Here is a 20,693-nt window from a genome sequence, read left to right on the forward strand (position 1 = left end):
CTAATAAAGCATATAGTTTCATAGGCTTTATTAATAGGGACACTGAGTGTACAAGAGTAAGGAGATCATGTTGAACTTGTATATGACACTAATTAGGCCTCATCTGGCATACCGCGTCCAGTTCTGGGCATCATACTTGAGGAAGAATGTGAAGGCATTGGAGAAGTTACAGAGGAGATTCACAAGAATGATTCCAGAGATAAAGAACTGTATCTTAAGAGGAAAGATTGGAGAGGTTGGGACTCTTTTCCTTGGAGAAAATAAGGCTGAGAGGAGACTTGATAGAGGTATTCAAGATCTTGAGGGGGTATGGACAGAGTAAATAGTGAGAAACTGTTCCCACTCAAGAGAGCATCAAGAACTAGAGGGCACAGACTCAAAATAATTGGCAAAACTGAGTAAATATGATGTGAGGAAAAATGTTTTCATCCAGAGGGTGGTTGGAGTCTGGAACAAACTTCATGAAAGGGTGTGGAGGCAGGTTCGATTGAGGTATTCAGTCAAAAGGAATTGGATTGCTACCTGAAAAGAAATAATATACAAGGTTACAGGGATAAGGCAGGGGAGTGGGACTAGGTGGAATGCTCTTTCAGAGAGCCATTGCAGACTCAATGGGCTGAATGGACTCCTGCACCAAATTCCTAAGTTAGCACTCATACCTCGTCGCACTCTGTACAATAGCAAAACCCGTCCACTTTTATCGAGGGCTGATGACTCGCACAAAAGTTGCACTTGCTAAGTCAGCTTCCGACTACAGTGATAACACCAATCACCTTCAGTTGATTGACAGGTAATGAACAGCAACTGCCAGGCAATTTCCTGTTAACTAGACTGCTTAACTAGCTTGTAGATTTAAAGTTCTAAGTCAGAGTCTGACCACTAATCCAAGTTATAGCTTGAAAAAAACTTAGCAGAGTGATCCCTGCCTGCACCAGATTGCCAAGTTAGTACTTGTATCTCATCATACTCTGGCCTTGACACACTCTGCTCCCACTATATCATCTATGAACTCAGTTCAGACTTGGTAATCACATCTAATCTATGCTGGAGGGAACATAGATGATGATGATAATGAGGGTTGTCCTTCGAGTTTGAAGACGACAGTGGATGTGAAGACTCATCAGTGATGAACAAGGAGATGGTTTTGCAGTCCCAGTCTGGACGCACAGAGTTGGGGCATTGGAACTACTATGTTGTGACATGGACAGATGCTGCTATATGATGTTGCTTATGGGCAGCAATAAGACGTTGATCCTTTTCAAAAGTGACAGAAGCTCTATGGGTCAAGGCTCCCTAGCAATTTCCTTCTCAAGCTGATTCTTCCAGCTCATTAGGCTTGATGCTGCGCCACTTCATATTTCCCTTAAGCATACCTTTGTAGTGCTTGTGCAGCCGCACTTGGTTTCTTTTGCCAGGCACTAGCTCTCTACACAGCCGCTATCTCGGAATGCGTATCAGAATATTGTAGAAAGAAACACATGCTGATAATCCGAAACCGAACCAGAAAATGCTAGAGAAATGTACTTGGATTCTGGGAAACAAAGAAATGCATGAGTATTTCAGGTGTAACACTTCATTCAGAACCGTAAAAATGCAAAGCATCCAAACGATAGGAACAAAGTAGTAAGGAGAAAAACATCATCAGTGGAGCTGTGTGTGTAATCTGCTTCAAAGAATAAGTGAAGATGATTGAGAGAAAAAAGAAACAAAGGACCTGAATAGCTGAGGCTGTGGCAAGTATTTGGATCTGAAACCGAAACAGGAAGAAATAAAACAAGATGGGGTCTAAAAGCTGAAGATAAGCAAGATCAGGCCCACAAAAGGGCACAGCCTTTCTCCCAGTCTGGTTTTCTGAGCAAGGGTGCAATCCCAAATGGCAAGCAGCTTGAAGCATTGTCACCCTGTTTACCAGGTCCACAGCAATCTCTGGACTCTACCCTGTGGCATATTGCCTGGAAATGACACTGCTGCCTGCGACATCATTCTTCTGCAGAGCTGGAGAGATGAGACTGTATTGTCCACCCTCTGCACCACAAAAATTGCCACCCTTCAAATTGTTGAAGCAGGAAATCGAGAAACTGCTGCAGACATTCAGTACTTGAACATTCATCAAATGCTTGAAGCCCGCATTGAGCACCAGTGTTAAAAATTAGTAAATTCAAGATTGTCATTAACTGTCACTTACAGGCCAGGGTTACTGGAAGTACATTGTCTATAACATGCCCTGCGACTTGCCCGCTGCAACTTCTCCAAGTATTTGAGTTTCACTCAGGACCCAGAACAGAAAAGGCTGAAGGCACTCGGCAGGCCAGCTAGCATCTGTAGACAGAGAGTGCAAAAACCTTTTCCTGGTATAAACCCTTTCCCAGTTCAAAGACAGGATTTATAACCAAAATCCTCAACAGTTATTCTCTCCACAAATGCTGTCCGATCTGCTGAGTGTTTCCAGCATTTTCTGTTTCTTGTTTCAGATTTACAGCAGCCGCATTATTTCACTTTTTATTTCAAACTTGATATAAATATTTTTTTGTTTACTCTAATTTTTTTTTTTTACAGGTTCAGTAATGTGTACGGGGGTTGATATCTATCGCGAGCACCCAAGTCCAGTGGAAGTGGTGTGGCGATTTCCACCCCCTCACCCATTTAAACATAGTCAGTTCTCCTGGTGTGAGGCAGGCTGACCTAAGTGGAGACTTTTTGGAAGCCCAGAGCAGAACCTGCTTGGGGTAAAGCAGTAGAGGAAATGAACTGTCTTGCGTGGTGTTACGCACAGAAGTGAAAATGACAATGCCTACAATTCAGAAACAGCAATAATGACAACATCCTGTGTGGCATTTTACACCAGAGTAGGAAACTAGGACAGCTGCATCAGTAGACCAACAGCCTATAATGCAAAGAGATTTAAAATCAATAATATATTTAAAAAGCCTTTTGAGCAGCATGCATTTGTAAATGGCTCATTTTAGCCATCGCATTGTGGCACAAACCCTCAGAAGTCCTAATTGTATTCAAGAATATTTAGTTACATGCAGTGTAAATGGTGCTGCTGTTTGATTTCAGTGCCTCAGAGAAGTTGCTCTGTGTCATGTTCAATGTGTCTAGGTGCTGGAGGACCTGCGTGTGTGGTAGATTAGGCCAAAGACAGAAATGTGCCCTTGGATGTTACAACTTTACAACTACTGAAAAGGCAGCAACTACCCTGCTCTGTTTAGACAGTGTACAAGAGAATGATGGGGAGGATCAGTGGTAATGAATCATCATTGCAACAAATGCAGACAGAAGGGAAAACTTACACCTCTCATATATGGTGGTGTTTTTCGTGTTGCGTTGACCTGTTTTGCCAAGAAAGACTGCCCAGGATTTTGATCAGAAGCTTTACTGACTGAGAACTACCTTCAAACATTGAATGACTTGACAAGCAAAGATGAAAGCAATTATTGTCCGTGTATTGTGTACTATTACAGCAGTAATAGAGTCAAGGCAGTCTGATGTTTGTGTTAATGTACCAGTATTCAGATCAACATCTGAGAACAAAGTAAGGACAGATGTTTACATACACTGCCATCCATATTCATGAATAGATGATGTTCTCAGGGTCTCAGTGGAAATATGCCTGCAGAAGAGCTCACATTAACTATGTAATAACCACTTTTTATAGCTACCTGTTAGGCTGCGCTCCTTGGGTTCGGGTACATACACCCTGTTGAAGCTATTTCCAGTGAAGCGGAGTGTTGTGAAATCCTGCTCCACCCTCCCCCCACCCACCATATCAGCATTACCTCGCCTCCCAGCCACACTCCATGCCTGCTCAATTCATTGTTGACAAAGCACTTGTCTGTCAGAAGAGTCCAACAGCTTGAGTCAATACGGGATAAGCCCCAGTGTAAATCAGCTGAGATTGGCAGCCGTTTGGTTCTAGAATGCAGCTAATTCACGCAGTGAAGTATCTGTGGTCCAAATGTCAAATCCTTGTGACTACCCCCCACCCAAGCACATGACTTGGAGGCAGTTGGTTAACTGATCAACTGTCCCGGTCTTGTAGAGGCCTTTGTGAGTAAACCTGATGCTTCAGAACTAACTTCATCTGCTGGCCAACTAAGTTCTTAACTAGTTGATTAGACATTACAGCTTGAATCTTTCTGTTTTGCGTGTTGATATTTTTTTAATCCCTGTTTAGTTTGCGCCTATGTTTCATGCTCAGTTTGTGCCAGTACAAAGCTTTTGGCAGGAGCTACTTTTTCCCCAAATGCCAGCATTAGAGAGGTTTCATTTATTAAGCGCACCCAGCTGCTCCTGTGCTTCATCTTCCTTATATATGTTGCTACTAGTATTACCCTACTGCCCACCTCTGACAGAAAATTTACGTTTTGAACATGTTTGGGCCATTGAATTGATGCAAATTATGCCATGTTATTTAGTCTGTTTTTGTTGCCTCTGAGAATTTTCAGTGAAGTCATTGACTGGTTATTGCCCCCTTCCAAATCCTTCAACTCTGACCCTGATTGTCCCAGAGATTGGTTCCACCAATACCAACCAATCTCTGGAACCTCGCCCAAGTATAAATGAACTGTTCAACCGAGATGAATCCTGTCCTCACCTGATACATACGCATACCTTCCATCAGAAACCAATGAGCAGCAATCGGGGGCAGAGAGCCTCATTGACCTTCCTTCACCCACCAGGACCACAATAGTTACTTATCACCTCAACTACCTTTTAAAAAAACTCATCTCAGGCCGTGTGCATCACTGACTAGGCTCACATTTATTGAAAGTCAACCACTGTGTGACTGGAATTGCATGAAGGCCAGGTCCCAGTTTTACATCCCTGTACAGGAACTCAAATGGCTCTACAGACTGGATCCAGCAAAGGCTTTGGACCTGACAACAGCCTGGCTGTAATTATGAAGACTCATGCTCCAGAACTAGCCACACCCCTAATCAAGCTGGTCCAATACAGCTACAATCCTGGCATTTACATGACAATGTGGAAAATTGCCCAAGTATATCCCATCCAAAACAAGTAGGACGAATCCAATCCAGCCAATTACTGCCCATCAATCTGACTTGAGCATTGTAGATGGTGTACAAGGATTGGGGAGTGAAGTGGTGAGTTACTACAGAATTATGAGGTTCTAAATGTGCTCTTATGACCACAGTGTTTAAATGGCTGGTCCAGTTAAGTTTCTAGTCAACAGTAACCGCCAGGTGTGTGGTGAAATGAACTCTACTGACACCATACAGGACAAAGCAGCCCACTTGATTGGCACCCCATCCACCACCTTAAACATTCACTCCCACCGCCACTGGTATACAGTGGCTGAAGTGTGTACCATCTTTATGATGCACTGCAGCAACTCACCATGGCTCCTTTGACAGCACCTTGCAAACACATGACAACCTAAAAGGACAAGGGCAGCAGACACACAGGAGCACCACCTGCAAGTTCCCTTCCAAACCACACACCATCCTAACTTGGAACTATATTGCCATTTCATCTCTCTTGCTGGGTCAAAACAGTGGAACTCCCTCCCTAACAGCACTGTGGGTGCATCTACACCACATGGACTGCAGCAGTTCAAGAAGGCAGCTCACCACCACCCTCTCGAGGGCAATTAGGGATGGGCAATAAATGCTGCTGTTGCCAGCAACAACACATCCCCTGAATGAATTTTTAAAGAAGGCATTAGTGAACCACTTCTGTGTCCCGAGACCACTGAACAGATTCGTGGTCACTTTTACTGGCACCAGCTTTTTATTTCTATATTTTTAAAATTTAATTCATAACCTCAGGCTGCTGTGGTGGGATTTGATCTTTTTCATTCGATTTTCAGACTTCTGGTTGTCCAGTCCAGTTGCATAGCCACTACACCGCTGTAACCATTATATTTTGCCACTCAGGTTCTTGAGGAACCAATTGTTTGTTAATTGCAGTCAAAAATTTACAAGAGGTTAATTAATTTTGATGATGACATCTGGAAAGGACGGCAGTCAGTGAATTATACCTCTGTCCATGGCCAATCCTCTTTACCAGGCCTGTCATGCAGTCCTGAACTTATTAGGTCTTGTGTGGATTTGTACATCAATGTTTATCTCGCATATGGAACTACAGTATACCGTTTTTAATATATAAGCTTAAACTTTACATAGAATGTACTTCACAAAAACAGGCCATTCAGCTAAACTGACCAATACCAGTGTTTTTTGCTTCTCCCACCCCATTTTATCAAATCCTATTAGCATAAACTGCTCCTTTCTCCTTCATGCAGTTATCTAGCTTTCTCTTGATTTGTGTATCAGATATAAAATATAAATTTATATTTGGCATTTACAGTTCAGATAGGGTTATTTCTCAATGAATGACTAGATCAGCTTGTATATTTTGATCCTGGAGGAGTTTGAAGGAAGTGAGAATATCCAGTCTAAATCCTGAGCCCCTCTCAAAAGATTATGATCGTTGACCTTTGATCAGTGAATCATTCACGAGCAGAACTTCTGGGAGTTTTGTTAATGGCTTTTTTTTTTCTCCTTCTGTCTTCCATCATCTCCAGGTGTTGCTGTTTCTTCAAGAGGAAAAGGAAGAAGAATACAAATAGGCATAAATGACTGCAGCTCTCAAGGACTGCGAGGTTCTGCTTGCATGTTCAACTCCTTTCAATTTGGATGAAAATGCCACGTGACTGGTTGAGAAGCTTCAGACTTGATATTTGTTTTGTATAATTTTTTTTTTGCCTGTGCCTGCGTGTCCTCCGCTGGGAAAGGATTCTTTTTTTTTTCCCTTCAAACACTCAGGCTCAATTGCACTTCTTAACATGACAACCAACATCCTGCGAGAAAGATGGCCGGACAGACGCAGACACAAGTCCTGGGCTTTTCTCTTTTTCCTGGCTGCGGTTGAGGGGGGCGTTGGGTGGTTGTGGGGGTGGGGGAAGGGTGGGGGTAGAACCCGGGTGAATAACCCCCAATCCCACCCCAAGACCACAAACCGAGATGAACTGTGGGGTGAGAGACTTGTTCTGGGCACAAATAGACTCAGCGTGGAGATGCCCACCCAGAGGATTGAAGGGTCAGCCAAACTGACAAGGGCAGATTACAGGTGCATTTGTTGCAAAAAAAAAAAGTGGTTGTTCTATTTTGTGATGTAGCATATAAGCTGTGAGAAATTTACAATTACTGTTTTTCTCCCCCTCCCTCCCCTCGTTACTCCTTGACCTGGTTTGCAATTGTCAGGTGTCGGCAGATGTATTGTGTGTATGCCGGCTGAAGCAATTTTTTAAAGAAAAGGAGTGGGCTCTTTTGCTTTCTTAAGGTGCACTTAATGTTGGGGCGGATGTATGTGTGTGTTTATGTCACTGACATTGAGAATCGATCAAACGCAATGTGGATTGTGAACATGCACTGGCTGTTAGTCATTTCCAAGCCAGTACTGCCACTTTTAAATGTGTTTTTAGTTGAGATGTTTGACGGTTATATCCAAAGAGCACTGTTTCTGATGAAACATTACAAAGTGAAAACAGCATTAATTCCTCCCCTCCTGCCCTTGCTCCTAATGACAAGCGGGTGCCTACAAATGTCACCAGCTTCTGGTTTAAGAACAACTGCGAATCGGTTGCCAAAACTAATGGACAGCTTATTACTTACGTTTTAGGTTGTTTCACTGGACACAATAGAAAGTAGGTATTAACACTGCATGTGGTGGTATCTTCCCGAAGGATACACTCTTCTGACTCCGGCCTGCTGCGCTCAAAGCTTTTCTATATCTATCTCCCTCATTGCGGTTACTGTAGGACTGTTCATCTTTCTAAGGTCCCAACAATTGGTGTTCTGTTCAGAACATGCAAGCACCAACGTGAAAGGATTAAATTCATTGGGATGTTTCTAGTGTTTTGACAGGAAGTGTGTGTGGGGGTGGGAGGGGGGTGGTGGGTGGGTGGGAGCGCAGAGGATTTATCCTCTGTGATGTATTCAGAAATTAGACCCTTAGGCAACTCCGTACCTGCTGGCCAGTGACTGCGGAGATTCCTGCTTAAGGCAGCTGTATCCTCAGGAAGCTGCAAAGTGCCTGTGGCTCTCCTCACCATCCTTGTGCTACTGTGCTCTGAAGGCTGGTCAAGCAGTACACACTGAAGGCGAGCTCATGGAAAAGGACTATTTTGCCAGAAGTGGCCTCCTAATTTTACAAGGGTTGGAAAGCTGGGCTGAGGCAAACTGACTGTTGTGATGGTACCAGCACATTCAAGCCAAATGGCTGGACGTGACATCAGTGGGCCTTGGCATGATTAATTGTGTCAACTGGTGGCCCAAGCTGAGTACAACTCAGTAACGTTTCCATAGCAATGTGAAATCAACCAAAGTACTTCCAAAGTGCAGTGATCTCATTGAGTTTGGATTGTCCTATATGATTCATTGGCTATAACTTCGGTTTCTCCCTCTGCATCACTCCAATCCAAGGACTTCAACTTGCCTGCTGACTTAACAAATCTCAAACGAGTGCAGAAAGGCCTGAACTGATCCTAAAGAGACCTATAGGTGGGAGGGCACCCCACCCACCCAGTCCTTTATTACAATTTCACATTAAGACTAATTGTCTGTGTTGACCTGGGCACCAGATACTAGAAAATCTTCACTGAGAACAGTCAGTAACTGGAGTGACAAAGAGAGCACTCCTGACCCAGTAGATTCAGGGTGCCAACTGCTGATCACTGGAACCAGCAGCCTGCTGTTGTTAGAACACAAGAAGCCAAACATTCCACTGCATGAGGAAGAAAAAGACTGACTTTGGCCATTTGGAGTTACCACACGCACTCCCTCCATCTGTCCCGAAGTTTAGATGGGGTACACGGAAGCTCAGGGGGCTGGGTGGAAGCAATCTGCAGCAGCCTTTTTTTAAGAGACGGGCAAGCTGATCTGAATGTCCTTTTTTTGATCTCATCATGCAAAAAAAATGTTAACACTGTTATCTGTTCAATATTCTGCTCTTTTTAACACTGAAACAAGATGCTGGTTTTAAATTGCCAGATTGTGCAGCCACACTGTTTTAATTGATTGTCGAAAAAGAAATGATTATTTTAAATTGACAAATTTTCTGCGGACGTAAAATAACAGCTTGTAAAAAGGCCCGCGGGTCACAATTTTCTGAACTGTTGCTGGGGACGCTCAGTTTCCCGGGTCTGTAACAAACGCATTGAGAGAAAGGCGGGTTCCGTGAGCTGAGCAGGTGTTGAGTTGTTGGCAGGTAGCAGTTTGCACTGTACATAAACCGGTATAAATGAGCGTGGAGACCCCATATCTCAGCTTTCTCGGTCCACCCAGTTCCAATCTGACTTATCCAGTCCCTTTTACCTAGTTACCCTGCTGCTGTGGCGGGTTAACTAAGTTGGTGTGGTTAAGCTGCAGCGAATCTGTTCACTCAAACTGCAACCTACTCTCGATTTAAAGTTGCAGAATTTGAATTATGTTAACCCGGATTGTATTGGGATGAAATGGCCTGCCTTGCTGTGCAAAGTTTATTTAAACTTGCTTAATTCAAACCACCGGCTAAATCGAAACTTTCTTTGCAAGCAAAATGCCACCTTGAGTTGACAGGAGTTGAGTGCACTTGAGAGCTTTGGCACCTCACACTCGTATTGATTCTGTCTGCATTTAACCACGCGGCTGTAACTTTGAAAGGACCTGAGGTTTTCCGTGAAAGTAACTGGTGAAACAGTAAGGGGAGGGGGAGCTGAGAAAGACTCCACCAAGCACCCAGCAAAAAACAAACCCCACAGCACTGGGATTGTGCAGGTACAAGTGCAAACACACACACTGCATTCACAGGGCTTCTGTGCGCGATGGGAAGAGGTTGCGTTCTGGGATTAGGTACTCCCGAATGCTTGAACTTTTTGAAACGGTTCACAGTCCCGTGTGTGTCTCTGACCCCCCCCCCCCCCCCGATACCCCGGGGCTGGTGGAGAGCTTTGTTATCTTTAATGAGCTGCAGTTAACTGTGTTGGGACGCCGCTCGCTGGTAATTCAGAACATGAGCTGCCTTTGCACCTCCGCCGCCCCCCCTCCCCAACTCAAACAGGGAATTCTCTCCGGGAAACAGCTCCACGAATCGAGAAGAATAGAATAACATAACATTAGCTGCAACTTAATCTTACACTTCCCTTTGTTATTTAATAACACTCCTTCCAGTCTTGTCAATTCCAAATTTCCTTTTAAAATAAGTTTCGTTGAGAATGATTGTCTTCTTCCCAAAATCTCAACACTTTGGCATGTCCCTTTAAGGCGCTTCTGTGTTCTCCCGAGGTACAAGGGAGAGATAAGCGCCGACAATAATTAGAAAATAAACTTGGGTGGGAGTTGTAATGTCTCCTGATGAAATGATAAAAGTAAATAATGCTTTAAAAAAATCCTGTCAACTCATAACCTACCTTTCCAAAAAGACAGATTAGTGCGAGTGTTTGCTTTTTTAAAAAATAAATACTTTTGTCACATACAAAGAATGTTATGAAATTGAAAACCTGCACACACAAAAACAACACTGGCAATTATACCTTAATGGGGCAGGTCAGCTCAACTCTGGGCGACTCTTTGGTGTCTGCCTCAGATGCTCCTTCCATCTTAAGTGTTTTCTTTTCGGTTAAAGGTTCCTGAGTTGCACTGTTGAGAGTGGCTTGGAACTACCTGAGGTAATGTATAAAATTGTTTTTTTTTTCAGTAGAGGGTTAGGTAGCTGTTTTCTGGTGCAGTACAAAACCGGTCATAGATTCCTTAAACTCTGGTTGTTTGGAACTTTGATCGCTGCTGTAAGAACTCATACTTGAACATGATCGTTTATATATACAGTGAAGTCTATAATATCCGGTTACATCAGGAGGAAACCTGCCCTGAATGTCCTTACAATGCAGCTTTCAGATGTAATAATATTTAAATTAGACAACATGACAAGTTTGTCTGTCTGTCTCTCTCTCTCTCTCTCTCAGTGGGCTGCTTTGTCAGGAGCAGGCTCCATTAAGTATTGTCCTAACTTATCCGGAAGCAACCCAAACCAGTGGGTATTACCTGGTTGCTTAGACGGGGAAGGCGTTTATTTAATCAAAGTGACTTGGAGGGTCAGGTTTCACTATCAGTGGGACTTCCTTTTATTCCTTTTGCTCTGTCCTTGAGCGTGTGAGTAAAAGCTGTGTTTTTACTCTGTGGTCTTGTAAATATAAGCACACGTTCGCTTCCTGAGCACGAGTTTCTAAATAAAATTCGCAAAATTCCAGACACTAATAATTACAAAAAAAAACCATAACTCTACTTTTGTTTTTGTTTTCTTGTTTTATAATGTGTTGCCCTTTGTGCTGCTCGTTCTGTATCCGTGGGGAAGAGATATCAGGAGTTGGGCCACAGTTTTGTTTTGTAAACTATAAAATGCAACTGAGGATTTTTTTAAATGAATGGTTCAATGTGTGTCTCCTTTTCTTGGCTCAAGTAACCTTTTGTTCCTATTTTAGTATTTTCTTTTAAAATTTGGGAATTAAATAGTTTGTGTGCTAGCTAGCTAGTTGGCCTGAAAAGAAAACATGCTGTGAAAATTGGAGCATTATAGTAAGAGCTGGAAAAGTGTCTCTTCCTGAGTTAAGAGCAGGTGACAGCCGCAATGGGCCTGGTTGTTCCTTTCTGGTGTCAGTGCCAATATACCAAACTCTGGGAAGTTTGGTTAGAAAGTGCCACAAGTTTATCATTCTCACATTTCCTTCTGAAAAGTTTCACAAAGGCGATTTGATAATTCAGCCCTGAATTCTGCAATGACCCCCTTTTTAACTAACCTTATATTCGGGGCACTCCAGGACAGAGGGAATCACTGATGTAAACTTGCCTCTGATGAGAGATATATAACGTTGCTTCCTGCCAAGGCCCAGCTGCGTGGATTTACCCAGTATCAGGCTATTTTCACCAACTGGGCGGAAGTCTGTGCTCCTCAAAGCTTTTCTGTCCAAAAGTATTAGTATTCCAGTCAATCCCAGTACCATGTGTTTAAGATGTCCCACCCCGAGAGGGATCTATCTCAACAGACTGTCTTATTTAGTGGGTTAACTGAGATCCAACATGTTACTGGGGGGAGGTGTAAAATTGCTTTGTTTTAATATTTTAACATGAGTGTGACTTATTTACCCCAATCCCTCTTGAGGGCAGTGTCTCTTTAGATATATTTTGTGATTACTAAGGTGCTGGATGTCACCACTGGGGAACATTGGAACATCCACTTCCCCCACCCTGACTATTAGCAGTGAGCCCCGAGTCATCTCAGTTGGCTACCACATGGAACCAGTTGAATAAAGCTGCCTCTGCCGTCCCACTTATGTGCCTTAACCCTAACCTCAGAGAACTCTTGCTCCCTATAGAATGAATTCCTTATCCCTCCACCCCCCCCCCAGCCCGGTGACTGTTCTCAATAGGAATGGCAGTTTGTGCTAAATAGGAGTGGGTTCCCACCAGCAACTGTATTGACCCTTCAAACTGGCCCAAAATCTTTCAGGCCATCGGTCTCGATTGGATTCAAACTCAACTTCAACGGTTGAGAGAGCAGGGATACTGATCTTCAATACAAAAATAGCTGATCCGGTGTGTCCCCAACCCCAACTGTCCCGTTTGCAGGAACTCGGGAAGTGGGATGTGTTGATTGTCTTGAGCAACATCCTCCAACAGCAGTTCAATGAGGCCACCTGTACTCAACACATGCCCATCAGCTTAGGATTCACTCGAAATTTGACTGCAATAAATTTCTCCAAATCGCCAGAAGGTAGTGAGACATATTAGCAGTTCCGCGTCCAATCGAAAGCCTCGTTGTAAATGTTATAACAGACCCACTGATCTATAGCAAAAGCTTATTAAGTTGGCCACCTGAAGGTGCTGATCTAAAGAGATACACTTCAGGCGGTCACTAGCTGCTCCAGTGTTGTGCATCATTGCACCTGTCCCTGACAAAATACAGTCGATCCAACAATCAATCTTAAACTGCGAGTGAATCTTTATGGAGGCAAAGTTGTTCTAAATGCCTATTGCTGTCTGGGAAGTAACCACAGCCTTAATTCAGGCGCAATTTCCACCAAAATGTTCACTTATCAGGTAGAACTGTCTCGGCCCAGCTGGTCCCTGTTGTACAAGAGGGAAGGCGAAGAATTTATTTATTAGGACTTGGAACCATTAATCTACTGAGGTTGTGTCTTTACAATGAGCCTTGTCACCACAGCCTGGCTATAGCTGGTCCTACACTGCTGCCGAGGTGCCATATAGAATACTGTACCTGTTCAGCCGGTAGGCGGTTTTTAATGGGAGCGGTTTAAAAACATAGCTGGGGGCCAAATTATTCAGTCAGCTTTCTGGTTACTGGGTCACTTTATTCTGGGGGGGGGGGGGGGGGGGGGGCAGTGTCACTTTACTTGAAGTTCTACTGATTCACTCAGTGCTTGCTGAATTGCCTGTGGGGATGCAATCTATATTTTGACTTGAGGCCTTACAGGATGGAGTGAGTGTTCACTGTTTCCAGATGGGTTGATGGCTGATTAATGTACAAGCTGGGTGTTGCAGCCAGAGACCAGGTTAGGAGTCCTGGAGGTCACACAGTGAGATTGATGAACATATATGCGTAAATGTTGTTTCTGTTTTGACCCTCTTGGTTTGTGTGTACTGATTGTGTTCAAGTGGCCTTTAGAGGGGCGAGTGGTGGAGGTCTGGAACGGGTCACAGGTTAGAAGTATCTAATCCCTGTGGGTTCGGACCAGTCTCCAGCCTGCTGAGAGAGTCTGCTGGTTATACAGCACACTCATCCTACTTGCAATTAAGTGAGAATTCCCCAACAAACAAACCGATTTCAATGAAATGCCAATTGCCAACAACCAGCGATATGGTTCCACTAACCACACCAGCCAGAAACGCCCATCATGTACAAGCTTTGTTTGGTGGACAGGAGAAAGGATAACTGATGAAGTGAAGTCAGGCCATTCACTCACCCTCCAAAGCTTGCTCATGCAAAGGGATGTTGAAGAGCACTTGTGACCTTTTCCCCCACCTCCAGTAACCCCAATCGATGGAAGTTCATCATCATTCTAATTGTTTTTATGGTTATGTGGGTAGGCGGCTGTACTGGGCTCTTGCCTCTATTTAATTGCAATGCTTTATGTCTTCAAATGGCCCCCTTAGAACAAACATTTTGAGGAGCACTCCATCTGCTAGTGCTCCCACCCAGTAATTCCAGAGCCTGGTGATGGTTTGTGAGAGGACTTTGTGCCTCTCCTGTTGCCTGTGAACACCATGGTAGTCGAGTGAATCCTGTGTGTGATATGTATTTCTCTTCACAGCGTTCAGGGATGATCTGACTGTTCAGTAAAAGACTTACATTCTCCAATTCTATGGCAAAAATGAATTCACTCGCATCAAATACAGGATTCATTTGTGCAGCTGATTGTGGGGGGATGCACTTTGCTCACCTGACTTGGAGCCCTTGTCCTGGCCTATGTGGGGTTGGGAGGGGACGTAGTGACATTCCCAGAAGAATCAGGATCTTTCAAATAGAATCACATACTTCCAGCGCTACCCCCAAGTCCCCTATATCCCAGAGCAGAATTAGAGACATGGGCAGGTGATACTCTGTACAAACAGAGCTTCGCAGATTAGCACTTTTTCTTTTTGGGGGGAAGTGTGCAGCATTTTTAAATCCCTCCCTACCCCCACCCTCCCTTCAATTCCCGCCCCCCCCCCCCCCACCCCACCTAAATTGGTCTGATAGGACTTGCCACCAAATAAGAAATCTGGATGCTGAATGAAGTGTGACAGCTAAAGACATCTTCAAATCAATTTTTTTTTTGCATCTGCAATACTTACTAAAAGTTGGAGGTGCACCTATTTAGAAAGTTTTATTCATATTAATGAGCTGTAGTTGACAATTGATAATTCTGCCTAAAGTAACAGAAAATGGTAGAAACACTCAGCAGTTCAGGAAGCATCTGTGGAGGGAGAAACAGAGTTAAAACGTCTCTGGTGACAGAAGGTTAAACATGAACTCTGCTTCTTTCCTCACAGAAGCTGCCTGGCCCTGCTGTGCATTTCTAGCACTTCCTGTTTTAATGTCAGATTTCCAGCATCCAGAGTATTTTGCTTTTGTGATCATTCTGTCTGGTGACATATGAGACTACAGTGCATCCTGCATGTGACTTCTTGTTCGATATTGCCAGCACTCACCACTGCCCCACCTCCATGACCCACCTTCTGTGGATCCACAGTCTTGTGTTTGACACGTGTCCCTGGATTTTGGGATTCAGCTTTTCAGAAGAACTCCTTCTTCATCTGATAAATCTCCTTTGCATCCTGTTCTAGATTTCAGCAAAGAAGGGCTACTTGTATTTTTGATGGAGATGTTTGTTTCGCTGGGATTCACATGCAGAAGTTTGTACTTGCTCCATAGTGGATAGAAAACCATTTACTCTGATCTTAATATATAACAGTCAATTGACACTGACTTTGTCTGGTAAAGTGATTGTAAAGCGAAGGCTGGTACTCAACCAGGCCCAGCTTTGCCAGCCCAATATCCTTACTCTTGTTTCCTTTTCCCCTTTTTAATCAGTTTGGATAGGGCCTTCTGTGTGTTCGGAAGTAGAAACTGCAGGATTGCACAGTCTTATCATTGTACTGTAGAAATGTTGCATTGTAAAATTCCAATTAAAACTGACATTATTTCTACAGCACACCTTTTATTTTGTGGTGGTGTACAGGATTTGCACTTAACCTGATCAGCAAAAATCACTGTTAGCATTTTGTGCTCAGTTGAGCTTTTAATCGTTATTTTTCATTAAATTGTTCTATATTCCTGGAAGGCTACACTCTATTAATCAGAAGCTGCCTTTTCCCAAAACTATGTTAATGCCTTCTCTGGGCAGTTGCCAGGATCTGCGATGCAACCTGTGGAACAGAATCAAGGGACTGAATGGCCTCCCCCACTTCCTGTGTTACTAAAGTAGATGAGATTTTTGCATTTTCTTTATTTTCTCTCTGCTGTTTCCAATTCCCTTTGCCCCCCAGGCAATCAGTACCAAAGTATGAGAAGTAAAGAGCATTCTTGGCCTTTTTGGTTCTTAATTAGCTTTCATATACTTTATAAATCCAAAGTGTGTGTTCCTGTTGAATTCAGACTGCAGTCTGTACAGCGTGCAGAAAGCACTGTAATCTTCACCTTTAGGACCACTTGTTCCTTTAGCCGAGCAACGATTCTTGGGTGTTTTTCATCACTAATCATTTGGTGGAATTCACAGGAACAACGTCCCTTTAAGAGTTTTATCTCCTGTTGACCCCCCCAAAAAAATGTGATCATCTTTAATCCATAAAATCCCAGCAGTAGTTCCTTCTTGCAGGAGGTGATGGTGTGGTGGTATTGTCACTAGACTAGTAATCCAGTAGACCCAGGGTAATGCTTTGGGGACTTGGGTTCAAATCCCATCACAGTAGATGATGAAATTTGGATTTGGTAAAAATCTGGAATTAACAGTCTAATAATGAACATGAAACAATTGTCATAAAAACCCACCTGGTTGTCTAATGACCTAGGCATCAGAAATGACAATTGTCACAGCCTTTGCTTCTGCATGTTTTTTCATAAATTTATTCAGAATTTCTGTGGTGCGATTTCTTTAACACTGGAGTATTCTCTTGTGTTTAAAGCTCGTTATGGGCTGTTCCTGGCACTGATCATCCAATGATTTTGTGTTGCTCCAACTGGAAAATAACTTGCAAGAGCTGAGAAATTTGTGTACAGCAAGATCCCACAAACAGCAATAAGATAATGACCACTTAATCTGTTTCAGTGATGTTGGTTGCAGGATCCAGATTGACAAGGACTCTCTTCCAATAGAGTCACGGGATCTTTCACATCTACCTGTGAGGCAGACAAGGGTCTCAGTTTGATGTCTCATCTGAAAGGCTCCACACTCCCTCAGTGTTACACTGAAGTTTTATACAAGATTTTGTGCTCAGGTGGGATATGAACTCTCAACCTTCCAACTGAGGCAAAGGTCATTGGACCTGCAGTCCAAATATAATCACAAAGGAGGTACAGTTCAGAGAGGGAATTGGCTAGCAAACATATTCCAATGGGTCTTGTGATTATTGGAAGAATACTAGTCAATGGTTAGGGATACACCAGGAGGATTTCTTTTTTCTGCTTGTCAGCTATTTCTCAGCTCTTTCTTTGAGATAATAATATCAGCGACCATTCACACTACTTTGGCACTGAAGATTTTTAAAAATTGTTTCATGGGATGTGGGGGTCACTGGCAAGGCCAGAATTTGTTGCCCATCCCTAATTGCCCTTGAACTGAGTGGCTTGCTTGGGTTAACCACATTGCTGTTGGTCTGGAGTCACATGTAGGCTCAGACCAGGTAAGGATGGCAGATTTCCTTCCCGAAAGAGCATTAGTGAATCAGATGGGTTTTTTAAACAACAATTGCTTCATGGTCATTAACATCTTTATTTTAAATATTCCAGATTTGATTAATTGAGTTTAAATCCACCAGCTACCATAGTGAGACTTGAACTCATGTCTCCTGGATTACCAGTTCAGCAGCATTACTACTACACCACCATCTCCCCATGGTACCAAAACCTCAACTGTTCCTTCGGTTTTAGAGGTTGTTCCTTGGTTAGAAGACACCCTCTCATCTGACTCAGGGCTTTGGTTGTCCCTGTGGTTCCAACAAGGTGCTAATGGGTCTTGGGTAAGGCCCAGTATGGTGGATGATACATGATTGTAAATGCCTTCAATTTGGAAATGTTACTGAAAGAGGGTGAGCAGTAGGAATAGATGATGCAGTTAGTCTAGAGAAAGAATTAAATCAATTATGCATTGAGGAAAACAACTGGGAAATAAAATTTAACACACAAATGAAATGGTTATTGAGAAAGTGAACTGCTCAATGATGTAAATGAAGTGAACCCAGAAGATTATTTCAAAGTAAGTCAAGACCATGTCATCTAAATTTAAGTAGCCACAAAGTGCATTTAAAACAAATTTTAAATTTGAAGAATGGTAAACATCTGGGTAGGGCTGTGAAGACAGACACTGGCAAGATGTGTGAAACATCCAGGGCTGTGCCCTGACAAGGCGGACCTGTGGTCAGTCATCTCGGGGGGGGGGGGGCGGAAATGGGACCTTCCCAAGTATCATCCCAAAGTTAGCAATGAAAGCTGGTCATAAAAATGCTGTTGTTTAAAGTAGATGGGACTGGCACTGCACCAAACCCTCAGCAAGAGAAAGGAACCTGAAAATTATTATCTTAAAATCAAGCTCCTTTAGCTACCTTTTGTACAGACGATTGACCGTGCCTTTATTTCCATCTATGCACATTGACAATCTGGCCAGAATTGTGTCTGCTGACTGTCATCATCTAAGTTCTTATAATGGCTTTACCACAGTTTGTAGGACTCCAGTCAGGCTGTTAGATCTTCTGCAAAATTTAACTAAAATTATTGGAACTCCTTCACCCTGGAGGATTAGAGTGCCAAGACTTGCAATAAATATTCTTTCTAGCTTTATCTCCTCTTTTAGACGTTGTCCCGAGGCCAATTCCATGGATGGTCTTGGGAACCTTGTTCAGCTGAGCTTCTTCTCATTGTTCACCTAGAGAGACATCAAAGCTGAAGCAGATTGTGTCACTTGAAAATACATGTGTATTTTCAGACAGACTCCTTAGGTAAAGATCAGCATCAGAACCCCAATGATCAATTTCTCCTTCATGACACCGGAGACACTGGGTTCTATTGTAGCACACTGATCATGGCCATGGATAACATGAACTAACTCAGCACAGATTGGAGCGTGAGCTTATTATGGTCTTTAGTTGGTGGGGGGGGGGGGGGTTAGCAATTCACTGGCAAAACTTGCTGTGTCATCGGGAGAGCTAAGATGCCAAAACTTATCCAACTATCCCATTCCTTAAAATGGATTCTGTTGAACTGATGTTTCCAAGGTATATGTTGTCAATGGCATTAAGCAGCTCCTCCACCATCACCCTGTTTTTGTTTCTGGTGATAGCCTCGAAGTCAGCAGCTCTTAAATCTCTGTATTGAGTTTGTAACCTAAACATAATCTATGATTTATTGTCTGTGCTGAGCTGTCCAAGGCTTTATGGTGCAGTGAGCAGCATTCCTGCCTCTGAGCAGAAACTCCAGGTTCAAGTCCCACCCCACGACTTAATGACTAAGGAAGGTGCATTTGTAATGTGGCCAAACTGGTTGGTTATCAACCTGCGAATCCTTCCAACACACGCCAATGGCAGGTAGTAAGAGTGGGAGAGATTCCTGGTCAGGCATGTGATGGAAAGAAATTGGAGCCTCTACCATCACTAACCATAGCTCCAGATTACAATGTGCCTAAGAAATAGGAGCAGTAGACCATTCGGCCCCTCAAGCCTGCTCTGCCATTCAATGAGATCTTGGCTGGTGATCCTGTGTTTCGATTTCCACATTCCCATCTAACCCCAATAACCTTTGATTCCCTTGCCTAACAAAAATCTATCTACCTCTGCCTTTAAAAATATTCAATGACTCCACCTCCACCACCTTCTGAGACATGGGAAAGTGTTTGTTGCCATGGCAACTTTGACTCCCTGCGTGAGCTGTAACACATGCTGCACTGTCGGTGGGGCTACATTTCTTTTTATTCATTCACAGGATGTGGGCTTCGCTGGCTGGGCCAGCATTTATTGCCCATCCCTAATTGCCCCTTGAGAAGGCGGTGGTGAGCTGCCTTCTTGAACCACTGCAGTCCATGTGGTGTAGGTACACCCACAGTGCTGTTAGGGAGGGAAGTCCAAATGAGTTAAACCAAGGCTCTGCCTGCCCTCTCGGGTGGAGAACATGATGAACTGGTGGATGGATTTTTAAGCTGATGACCTGCTGATAGGATGTTTATATGATGGGAGGATTTTATGAGGTGTGAGTATCTGACTGGATTGTCAACCCAGAGTTTAGAGGCTGACGATCGGGGGTGGATGATCGGGGGTGGAAGATAGACCGACACGTTTTGATATAGAGACAGGAATGCTATCGAGCCAAAGGCTCACTTAAGACACATTATTGGAATGATTTTACCTGATTATTTTCCTGTATTGTTTGAATGTCTGGATAGAATTCTTAAACTAATCAACGACTTTGAGGAAAATTGGTTTTAATTTTTACAAAATTTAATTTTTTAAATGCAAAGCTTTGAGATGAAATAATTTCATTGGGTTACAGCAGTAGAATTGGAAATCCTGGTACAGTTTAGTCTCTCTGGTGCCTGCTGTCCCCTTCAGACCTGATTATAATTGTGGAATGATAACTCCAGACTTATCACTGCCTTGTGTATCTGTCAGACTGTGATCTCTTTGCTTGCATTTTATTTCATTGTACAGCATGTTTCATTGTCCATCCAGGGGGTAGTGCAATTATCATTTGGATTCCTTCGCTCTAACAAGAATTAATTTTGTCTCTTACTTCCCCTTTCTTTCCTGCATTATCTGTTCACAAGCTTTCGCACTTTATAATGAATTTAACTCAACTTCACTTCCGTAGCATTATAGAAATGATTTATTTTATCCTTTCACGGGACGTGGGTGTTGCTGGCTGGTCCAGTGTTTTTATTGCCCATCCTGAATTGTCCTTAGTGGTGAGCCACCTTCTTGAACCACTGCAGT

At 43.3% G+C, this 20,693-nt stretch overlaps 1 protein-coding gene across 5 annotated transcripts in view; it reads left to right on the forward strand.

Moving 5' to 3' along the window:
- Positions 1 to 20,693, forward strand: part of LOC121271993 (casein kinase I-like) — a 212,200-nt gene that overhangs the window by 190,623 nt on the left and 884 nt on the right. For 4 of the 5 annotated variants that reach the window (XM_041178280.1, XM_041178283.1, XM_041178282.1 and 1 more), the window contains one exon: positions 6,551 to 7,890. In XM_041178280.1, the coding sequence (XP_041034214.1) occupies positions 6,551 to 6,605 (55 nt within the window). In that variant the 3' untranslated portion in view covers positions 6,606 to 7,890. Of the gene's footprint in view, positions 1 to 6,550; positions 7,891 to 20,693 lie in introns of those variants that run through there. The other variant, XM_041178281.1, reaches the window with a different exon arrangement.

The sequence above is a fragment of the Carcharodon carcharias genome, chromosome 32 (genome assembly GCF_017639515.1).
Source record: "Carcharodon carcharias isolate sCarCar2 chromosome 32, sCarCar2.pri, whole genome shotgun sequence".
Lineage (NCBI taxonomy): Eukaryota > Metazoa > Chordata > Chondrichthyes > Lamniformes > Lamnidae > Carcharodon > Carcharodon carcharias.